Source organism: Cyprinus carpio, chromosome A21 (assembly GCF_018340385.1).
Source record: "Cyprinus carpio isolate SPL01 chromosome A21, ASM1834038v1, whole genome shotgun sequence".
NCBI classification, from domain to species: Eukaryota; Metazoa; Chordata; class Actinopteri; order Cypriniformes; family Cyprinidae; genus Cyprinus; species Cyprinus carpio.
In genome coordinates this window covers 11,741,308-11,752,682 of record NC_056592.1, presented here as the reverse complement: position 1 = coordinate 11,752,682, position 11,375 = coordinate 11,741,308, and the positions used below count along the sequence as shown (strand labels likewise).

The 11,375-nt window shown below is 36.9% G+C and overlaps 1 protein-coding gene across 1 annotated transcript; it reads left to right on the top strand.

Annotated features, from left to right (window-relative positions):
- Positions 1 to 233: 233 nt before the first annotated feature.
- dlat (dihydrolipoamide S-acetyltransferase (E2 component of pyruvate dehydrogenase complex)) lies at positions 234 to 10,273 on the top strand. Its single transcript, XM_042710871.1, has 14 exons — positions 234 to 697; positions 1,712 to 1,813; positions 2,068 to 2,192; positions 2,524 to 2,677; positions 2,822 to 2,948; positions 3,395 to 3,570; positions 4,035 to 4,185; positions 4,344 to 4,411; positions 5,724 to 5,855; positions 5,970 to 6,077; positions 6,170 to 6,288; positions 6,407 to 6,569; positions 9,334 to 9,470; positions 9,567 to 10,273. Exons 1-14 carry the CDS (start codon positions 419 to 421, stop codon positions 9,694 to 9,696), a joined length of 1,971 nt encoding a protein of 656 aa, XP_042566805.1. The 5' UTR covers positions 234 to 418; the 3' UTR covers positions 9,697 to 10,273.
- The last annotated feature ends 1,102 nt before the right edge of the window (positions 10,274 to 11,375 follow it).

Here is an 11,375-nt window from a genome sequence, read left to right as displayed (position 1 = left end):
GCTGAACTTTTTCTTCAGCGATTTCTTTTATGTTTAATAAAAAGGCTTTGACATATTGATGCGTAACCTCATGATTCCCAAAGGTTACGTGAAGAATATCAGTGTTAAGCACTTCGTATTTATCATAGTTATAATTTTCGAATAAACACCCTCTCGTTCATAAGAAAATTTAAAAGGAATGTTTTGTGTATCATCCCAAGAGTATCTGGCAACCTTGGTGCGTCAACAGGAGGACGAAGCGAAGGAGACTGTCGTAAAGTGGGATGTTTTGGAGTGGGGAGGTCATTGGAAAGTGAGGTTGTTCGGTACGTTTTGGGGGGAACAGACCGCCACTTCTAGCACAGGTGTCAGATATTCTGATACCAGAGTGGCTTTACTCGAATCCAGCGTAGTTTTACAGGGGTCATCACCGTTCAAAATGTTGCGTTTAGCGCTGCGAGTGCGTCCATCTGTCAGGTTTACCCGGCCCAGTGTCCTCCCAGGCCGTGCTGCTGCTGCTGCTAGTCCACGATCCGGACCGCTATCATGCCATCATCTCAAGCGATACCACTCCAGCAACCCGGCTCGGACCCGGATCTTGTGTCACAGTCGGCGTGTGTTCAACAGCATCCTCAGTAACAGACCATGGGTCTTGAGAAGCCAGGCGGCTTGTTTCAGTCAAAGCATGCGAGTGTACAGTCTGCCACCACACCAGAAGGTAAGCTAAGAGCTAACTAATGTTATTATGTGCTTCCACCCCCGTTTGACTTGCGTTTTCATGTGGAACACAAAAGGAGAGCCTCAGTCACCGTTGACTTTCATTGCATCTCCACTGAATAAATGAAGTCACACAGATTTGGAAAACATTCGGGAGAATAAAATTATTTCAAAATTTAGGGGTGACCTGAATCCTGGTATAGCGCATCAGTGCGTTTCTTCTGTTGGTGTCACCTTCAAGATGTTAAAGCAGAGCTGTAGTTATATATATATATCTATGTGTGTGTGTCATGAATTCTGTGAGCTGTCAGAGGTCCATGTTGACATGCCTGTATGAAATATGCTCATATGATTTCATAATAATCTAAACATTGAGTCTTAGTAGATGTCTTCATAGATTTCCATGCTAAGAAAATAATTAAATTATAAGAAGTGCTCATTTCCATAATGATTATACATTAGTACTCTAAACCATTTTATCAGCTTGAAATAGCAGTTTGTGAATCCAGTCTCAATAAAATTAAAAATGCATTCAGAAGTAATGGAAATGTATTATTTGGAAGTTGTGGGAATCCTAAATATCATGATCTTACATCACAGTAAACAACAACAGAACTGTTGAACTACCATTTCAATGCAGATCATTTACACTACAAAAAGATTGTAATAATTACGATTTGTAATTATCCCAAAAGAAGTCTCTTCTGCTTACAGAAGCTGCATTCATTCAGTCAAAAATGCATTCCAAATATAATATTGTACAAAAATGTAACCATTTTATATTTTAATGTATTTTAAAATGTCATTTATTCCTGTGACAGTAAAGCTGAATGTTCAACAGCCATTATTTCAGTCTTCAGTGTCACATGATCAACCTGATCAGAAGTCATTGTAATTCTGAATTACTCCAAACTTCTGACTGTTAATGTATTATATTATATGAGAAGAATTTATAGTCATTCATGCGAAATGCTCACAACTTTCTGTTATTTTAACCTAATTTATTTTATTACAGGTGGAACTACCCGCTTTGTCCCCCACTATGCAGATGGGCACTATTGCACGCTGGGAGAAGAAAGAAGGAGACAAAATCAATGAGGGAGATTTGATTGCTGAGGTGAGGCACATTCAGCTTTTTACCAACAAGACAAAGCCACAGATTCCTATCAATATTCAGCTTTTAATTACACGTAATAGTGTTGACAAGATTAAGTAATAATTGATAATAGCTGTTGAATTTTTGAATATGAATGTACATCTGACATGGCAATGAGGCAACAGCATGGATGCACTTCGGAGCATCTGTCAACCAGTCAGAATCAAACACTCAACAGCCCCAAGACATAATTCTGAATTCTATCCTATGGTCAGGTTGAAACAGACAAGGCTACGGTTGGATTTGAAATCCTGGAGGAGTGCTACCTTGCCAAGATCTTGGTCCCTCAGGGTACAAGAGATGTGCCCATTGGAGCTGTCATTTGTATTACAGTTGACAAGTAAGCATCATTTTTACCTTCACTGCCAAGATCTACTGTTTGCTGTATACATATTGTATAATGTCCTTAATAATGTAAAATGATAGTGAAAAATGTTCATACTTGAACTGATGAGAGGAAACTTTCCTATCAATTTTGTGGTATCCCAGGGAAACGGTGGATCATAAAAAAAAGGGCTTAGTGATGTACCTAAATGATTCTGTGTCTTGATCTTGGCTTTTTATGAAAGCATAAAGTTGCATGTTTTGATATCTGTGTGTGTGTATGTGAAATAGAATGTATGTTTGATATTTTCCCACCTAATATACATCATCTATCCTTTGGCCTTTAGTCCTGACCTCATCCCTGCATTTAAGGACTTTACATTGGATAAAATCGCTAGCTCCGCCCCTGCTGCAGCAGCTGCCCCTCCCCCTCCCGCATCGCCGGCTGCTGCTCCTGCACCGCCACAGGTTCCTGGAAGCTCCTACCCACCTCATATGAAGGTATGAGATGTTGACAAAATATGAAAATGACTACAAACTGAATTACTAATTCAGGCGTAAAAGCATTTGGTGATACTGGCCAGTCTAAGCATAAGCAAGCTTATTATTACATGCTATCATTGACTTCGGTTTTGCTTTCTTTAGGTTCTTCTCCCAGCTCTCTCCCCCACCATGACTATGGGCACCGTGCAGCGCTGGGAGAAGAAGGTGGGTGAGAAGCTGGGTGAGGGAGACCTGCTGGCTGAAATTGAGACAGATAAGGCAACAATCGGTAAATTAGCCATATCCCCGTTGGAGAAGAAACTCGTTGATGTCGATTTGTTAGTTGTAGTCGTGGTTTTTTTTATAGGTTTATAGACTGTAAAATCTATTTGGCAGATTTGAATAGTTTAAGAATTGGTCATTGTTTGCACTAAGTGGTGGTTAGAGTAGTATTGTGGAAATCATGATAAGTAGAAAATTCAAAAGGAAAGCATTTATTGGAAATAAAAATCTGCTTTAACATTATAAATGTCTTTACTGTCACCAAGTATTAATTGCTTTAAAAAAACTTGCTGACCCCAAACTTTTGAACGGTAGTGTATATTTAGATATGAATACAGTAAACATTCATACACAGACAATTGTATATTCATAAACCAGATTTAAAGAAATGGAGTATGTCTAGAGTTTGCATTAACCACACTATGTAAAGTAATGTCTTCCTGTGATTTTCAGGTTTTGAGGTACAGGAAGAGGGTTACCTGGCCAAGATTATGATTGCTGAGGGCACCAGGGACGTTCCCCTCGGCACTCCTCTCTGTATCATTGTGGAAAAGGAATCCGACATTAGCACGTTTGCTGACTATGTAGAGACAGGGGTGGCTACAAGCCCACCTCCCGCTCCCACACCGGTAGAGAGCTCTGTCATTTCTAAAAGAACTCTATTATTTATTGGTATCTGTTGTCTAATGCAATTATTACTATGATAAATAATGCGATGTACATCATGTGATGTAATAAACTTTTTATGTGGCCACCTGAAGATGGCTGTGATGAAATTCAAGGTCATGTTTTTACTGGCAATGTAATATCAACAGTTTCCTGCTAGGACTAAAAGTGAAAGGTCACTTTGAAATATTTGCAGTGTTTTGAAATACTGCGATCAGGCCATGCCAGTTTTGTGGGAGTTTTTGTAAATTTGAAGTGTCATCAAATTGTTTTCAGATGTGGTATAAATTGTGTGGCTACAGCAATTTTAGAAACATAACATTTTCTTATGTGTTTTTTAATAACCCAGTTTGAACCAGAATTTTGAATGTGTAAAATGTGGTATGTGCTTTACGTATATGACTTATAATTGTACCTCTCCTCTCAGGTGGCTGCCCCAGTGCCAGCACCAGCTCCAGCAGCTCCCACCGCAGCACCTACCACTGCTCCAGCTGCTCCTAGGAAGGGTAGGGTGTTTGCCAGTCCTCTAGCCAAGAAACTGGCTGCTGAGAAGGGAATTGACATCGCCCAAGTCACAGGTAGGAGCGCTTTGACTTTAAATACTATCAGTTCGTTTCCTTTGCATGGTAGATGTCTTTCTGGCACTAGTGGCATTAGTGTGAGTAACTATCATTTTACTGGCCGATTTATATGTGACTTTGACTGAAGTGGGATTATGCTACTGCTGTGTCCATAGGAACTGGTCCAGATGGCAGAGTCACCAGGAAAGATATCGACAGTTTTGTTCCACTTAAGCCCACTCCTGTAAGTGATTACATTTTGAAGCGACCAGATCCACCAAACTTGGTTTTGATCTTTCTAATAATGGAATGGAAATGTAGAAGGCTTCTGAGAAAGCCCAGGTGGAATATGTGAGATAATGCTGCACAAATGTCAACAGAATTCACACCATTCTGAAGTTCTTGACAACCAGGGTCATATCATCTAAAACTAAAACTATTAAAAAAAAAGTTAATTGAAATAAAGCTAATTTTAAAAAATGGCTAATTTAAATAAAACTAATTCGAAATATTTATACAAATACAGTAGTATATAGGGCTGGCTAAAAAATACAGATTTTTTCGTTTTTATGAAACAATATTGATTCTTAAATCCCAAGAATCGATTAGTCTAGCTTGTTTTCAGTTAGTGAACGGAACATTGTAGCACGCCTCCCATCCAATAAATCACAATAAGCTTTGGCTTTGTTACTTTTGATATGAAACAAAGTCTCAGATGTTAAATTCTGTCCATTTTATTACAATTTTCAAACAATTAAAACCGTTTTGACGCTGTTTAATGTGGGGTGACGGGTCGTTGTAGCGCCTCAGTTCAAGAGCAGCCAACTGAACTAATCATCTCCTCCACTTTAATAGCAGTTACAGCATGAAATAAACATGAACGAACATCCGAAGGTTAAAAGAAAGAGTACAACTTACCAAAATCTGTATCCTGCCTCATGTAATTGCTCATTCAGAAGAAAAGATACGGAAAGACGATAGTATAACAGCTTGTAAACAATGTCACGTCACATTTACATCAGAAAAAACATATTCGGTGACCATAAACACATTAGTCAGCTAGAAAAATTAACTCCGAAGAGGAGCATTTTGCTAAATTTATGAACCACGTAACACATTCATTATAATTTTTCTGTTTTTTAATAATTATGTTGAATGAATGAAAAATATACTTTGTGAAGTATAGTCAAATTTATTTAAAATCTTTTTTTTTTTTTACTAATTTATTTGTGTGTGTGTGTGTGTTGTATATCTATATATATATAGATATATATATATATATATCTATATATATATATATATATATATATATATATATATATATATATATAATTTTTTTTTTTGCTATATATATATATATAATTTTTTTTTTTGCATCACTTTATTCATTATAATATGTTTACTGGTGAAAATTGTATAACAGGTGTATTGTTCTATTTCCAGTAGTAAAAATGCAGTGTAAAAGTCATTTCTTACATTCTTCTTTTCATTTCTTCTTTTCTTTTTCATATTTTATGTTCATTTTTTTCATGAAATGTGCTGTTTGATACCGCCAGGCACCAGCTGCTGCTCCTGCCCCTGCTGCTCCTACCCCCACTGCCCCCACACCCAGTCCTCCAGCTGCCCCTGCTTTTGCTGCTGTACCTACAGGAACCTTCACCGACATCCCCATCAGCAACATCCGCAGAGTGAGTCCACTGACCGTAAAAACCACTTTATATTCTCTGTGCATAATTGAAGACTTTTATGTTACCCATAATGCTCTGTTTCCCTGCTTCTCTCGTTACTGGTGTGCTGTTTAGGTGATCGCCCAGAGGTTGATGCAGTCGAAACAAACTATTCCTCACTATTATTTGTCTATCGATGTCAACATGGACCAAGTTCTTGAACTCAGGAAAGAACTTAATGCTGTGAGTGAACTCGGTTCACATGATCGTGATGTGATAGTGAACTACACATTATAGTATTCCTAATTTAGACTGTACCTTTTCCTCGTGATCAGGAGGTGAAAGCTGATAACCTCAAACTCTCAGTCAATGACTTCATAATCAAGGCCTCATCTCTGGCGTGTTTAAAGGTGCCAGAGGCCAACTCCTCCTGGATGGATACAGTCATCAGACAGTGAATGCAATTCTTCTCTTAACTATTTGAGTGCAATTATCAGTAAATGTAAAATAACTGATGTGACTTTGAAATTACAGTAAAAATCAAGTGCTTTTTGTTTTTTCTCTTTGCACAGAAATCATGTGGTGGATGTTAGTGTTGCAGTCAGCACGCCTATGGGTCTAATTACTCCCATTGTATTTAATGCTCATATTAAGGGACTTGCGACTATCAGCAAAGACGTAGCCATGTTAGCTGCTAAAGCACGAGAGGGAAAACTACAACCACATGAATTCCAGGTGAGTATTTTAGGTGGTCCATCTGGATATCAGAAACAATTCATCTATGCTGTGTTGTTTTGCAACAACCTGCAACTTCTATAACATTTTAACATTTAATAAAATAAACCATTTTTAATAAATAAAATAAAAAATAATAAAAATATTTTTTTTGTGAAAAATGTAAAACAAAAGAGAGAGAGAGAGAGAGAATAAATCAAATATAGTTTGTATGTGTATTTATGTATGTAAATATATATATTGTGTGTGTATGTATATATGTATATGTGTGTATATATATATATATATATATATATATATATATATATATTTATATATATATATATATATATATAATATATATATATATATATACATATATATATATATATATATATATATATATATATACATACCTGACAGAAATTGTGTTGTATTTTGACCTTGGACTATAAATAAGTTTGCCCACTTACAAAGAAATGAAGGGTCTGTAATTTTTATGGTAGGTTTATTTTAACAGATGGAGACGGAATACCAACCAAAAAATCCAGAAAAAACACATTATATAAAGGTTAGAAATTGATTTGCATTTCAGTGAGTGAAATAAGTATTTGATCCCCTACCAACCAGCAAGAATTCTGTCTCACACAGACTGGTTATGTGCCCATGTGGAGTACAGATTAGTCCTGTCACTTTAAGAAGTTACACCTAATGTCAGCTCGTTAGGTGTATAAGACACCTGTCCACACAATATGTATCTTCCATTCCAGCCTCTCCCACCACCATGAGCAAGACCAAAGAGCTTTCAAAGGATGTCAGAGACAAAACTGTAGATCTGCAAAAGGCTTGAATGGGCTACAAGACCATCAGCAAGAAGCTTGGTGAGAAGGAGACAACTGTTGGTGCGATTATTCGGAAATGGAAGAAATACAGAACAACCATCAGTCGGCCTCAGTCTGGAGATCCGTGCAAGATCTCGCCTTGTGGGGTCAGGATGATCATGAGAAAGGTGAGGGATCAGCCTTGAACTACACAGGAGGAGCTTGTTAATGATCTTAAGGCAGTTGGGACCACAGTCACCAAGCAAAACATTGGTAACACACTATGCTGCAATGGACTGAAATCCTGCAGCCCCTCCAAGGTCCCCCTGCTCAAGAAGGCACACATACAGGCCCGTTTAAAGTTTGCCAAAGAACATCTAAATGATTCAGAGAAGACTTGGGAGAAAGTGCTGTGGTCAGATGAGACCAAAATGGAGCTCTTTGGTATTAACTCGACTAGCCGTGTTTGGAGGGAGAGAAATGCTGACTATGACCACCATCCCTACAGCCAAGCACGGAGGTGGAAACATTATGCTTTGGGACTGTTTTTCTGCTAAGGGTATAGAACAACTTCACCGCATTGAGGGGCAAATGAACGGGGGCCATGTACTGTAAAATCTTGGGTGAGAACCTCCTTCCCTCAACCACAACACTGAAGATGGGTCATGGATGGGTCTTCCAGCATGACAATGACCTGAAACATACCGCCAAGGCAACAAAGGAGTGACTTAGGAAGCAGCACATTAAGATCATGGAGTGGCCTAGCCAGTCTCCAGATCTCAGTCCTATAGAAAATCTGTGGAGGGAGCTGAAACTTTGAGTTGCCAAACGACACCCAAGAAACCTTAAAGATTTAGAGAGAATTAAAATCCCTCCTGAAATGTGTGCAAACCTGGTGACCAACTACAAAAAAAACATCTTTCTGCACCAAGTACTAATTCATGTTTTGCTTGAGGACCAAATACTTTTTTCACTCACTGAAATGCAAATAAATTTCTAACCTTTATATAATAAAGCAATAAGCCCCAAGAAGCTGTGGTTTACAGTGAATTTATAACAGCTAAGGGGCGTTGTTAGGCATGATGCAAAGCAGGATTTTGGTTGGTATTCTGTCTCTATACATTAAAATAAACCTACCAAAAAAATTACAGACCCTTCATTTCTTTGTAGGTGGGCAAACTTACAAAATCAGCAGGGGATCAAATAAATATTTTCCACACTGTGTGTGTATGTATATATATGATTACTAGCTATGTATATTATATATATATATATTATATATATATATATATAATATATATGTATGTATGTATGAATATAATTGTACAATTTATAATGCATGTATGTATGTATGGATGTATGTATGTATGTATGTATGTGTGTGTGCATGTGTAGCACACATGCTGTTTTTTTTTAGTATTTGTGTATGTGTGTGTGTTTGTTTTGTTTGTTTTTTTGGTAGGTATATTTTTTTGTGATTTTTTTTTATCAAACATACAGTAATATTGTGAAATATTATTACAATTATAAAATATTTTGTTTTCTGTTTCAAATTCATTTTAAAATGTCATTTTAAGCAGCCATAACTGCAGTCTTCAGTGTCACATTATCCTTTAGAAATCATTCTAACATGCTGATCTGGTCCTCAATAAAAAAAAAATTATTTTTTATCATCAAATTTTAAAATGGATGTGCTACTTAATATATATGTGCAAACCGTGATACTTTTCAGGATTCTTTCATTAATATGAAGTAATTTTTGTAACATAATAAATGTCTTTGTAACTTTTGATCAATTTAATGCATCCTTGCTGAATATTTTTTTTAAGTCTTTCTGACCCTAAACTAATATAATAAACAATATGTGTGTAAATAGATAAAATAGTATAAAAATGTATTTTGTATATACTGTAAAAATGCATTACTTGTTTTTTTTTCAAAGCAATCATTCCTTGTTTTCCTAGGGTGGCACCTTCACTATTTCCAATCTGGGCATGTATGGCATCAAGCATTTTTCAGCTATCATTAACCCTCCTCAAGCCTGCATTCTGGCTGTGGGTGGCTCAGAAAAGAGACTGCTGCCTGCGGACAACGAAAAAGGGTGAGCAAGGGAATTTGGCATCAGTCCTACTAATGTATATGGTGCTCTTAAAACAGTTCCTTTAGTCAGTGCATGTGTTTTCTGTGTCTCTTGTAGGTTTGACGTGGCTAGCATGATGTCGGTGACCCTGAGCTGTGATCACCGGGTGGTAGACGGTGCTGTCGGCGCACAGTGGCTGGCTGAGTTCCGCAAGTTCCTGGAGAAACCATTCACCATGCTCCTGTGAGCAGGAAGTGTAAAGGCTCCTGGCCCTCCCCAAAAAAACAGTGGACTTTAAGATTTGGAGAGGTCTCTCTCATTGGTTATATGCTCTCCCTGGGAATTATAACAGGTTGTTCTCTCGCCTCTTTTTTTTCCTTCTCACTCACATACTCCCTTTCATACACTGTATTTTCAACATTGCTTCCTAAAGCCTGAAGTAACCTCTCAACCCAAAGTCGTAAGTCATTGTTAAGGTCATTTTCTGTAGTTTCAGAAGATAATGCTGGATAATGCAAGGGTTTTCATTTTCCTTCAGGATATTGTTACAAGCACCGTAAGTCTGTGTTTGCCATTGGATCAAAGAATAATGTCTGTGTCTCATGGGTCTGTACCTGCAAGCTTTGACTTGTTTCCATGTATCAATGACACATTCATTTGCACAATATGAGTGTCCTCTCTATATAAGAAAAAACATGATGAGATCTGGAGATGTGTGTGCCAAATATTTTCTGACTGCAATTGTAATTTTTTTATGACACATTATTCAGTACATAGGTTTATTTTCTGTATTATTGCATAGTAAACATATATTTGGACTGTCACTCCCTGAGTTAAATATCTGGCGTATTCATGATGGCTTCTCCACCGAGACTGTGAGATGGTCCTTCGCAGCGTCTTGATATATGCAGTTTTATTTATTACATCTCTCACTCCAGACAAAGCACGTTAGTGCTTTTGCTCCTGTTTATAGCACCTTGGTATTTCTTTTTTTAAATGGTGGTTATATTTTCAAGTCATTCTTTAATGAATAACGCACAATTCATGGGGTGAACTGCTGTTATATATAAACCTATGGAGAAACAAAAGAAAGGTTCCCGGATGGAATAAAACACTAGAATGGATATTCATATTTATATCGTGTAGAAAAATGGTTTATTCAAGCTGTTTTGGCATGCAGTCAGTGCCGTTTGGAGAAACAGCGAGTCAAACATTTTTTTTTCTATGAGGGAAAAATTATGACCAATATTAATTACATAAATATTGAATATGAAAAAAAGAAAGAATACATGAGAGGGAATAAACAAAAATGTTTCCTAAAATGTACATGTGTAATCTTACTCTTATACCATGTCATGCAGCGTATCATCTTCATTTACATTTCAAGGCATTTATATAAGGAATAATCACTTAATGTGATCGAGAGAATATAATATTCCATAAAGAAAGTCTTATCGTCTTATCTTATGTTCTATATCTTGACGTTCTCTACTATTCTTTTAACTAGATTATAATATATATATATATGTGTATATATATATATACACTACCTATATATAATCGTAATGGTTATAAATACGTATTACATTTACGTATACACGTGTTTTGAGATCACAATTCTCAGCTACACTCCAGTCTGCCAAGTTTTGAATGAAAGAGCATAGAATTTCACGTTAATGTTTCACTTGCATTTAAAAGTTTCATCATCCATTAATCTGAATACATTGTTCATACTGAAGAAAAAAAAACTGTAACATAATGTAACTTTAAAAAGTTACTGTTGACTAGTACGCGCAAGAACCGGACGTGACGCGGTAGTGGCGGATGTTGCATCGATCAATTTTCCCGCGTTTTGGGTAGTTGCGGAAATAGTGGAGAGTTGCGGACACAAACAAGCGATCTCGGGCTCCGACATCCAGCCACTAA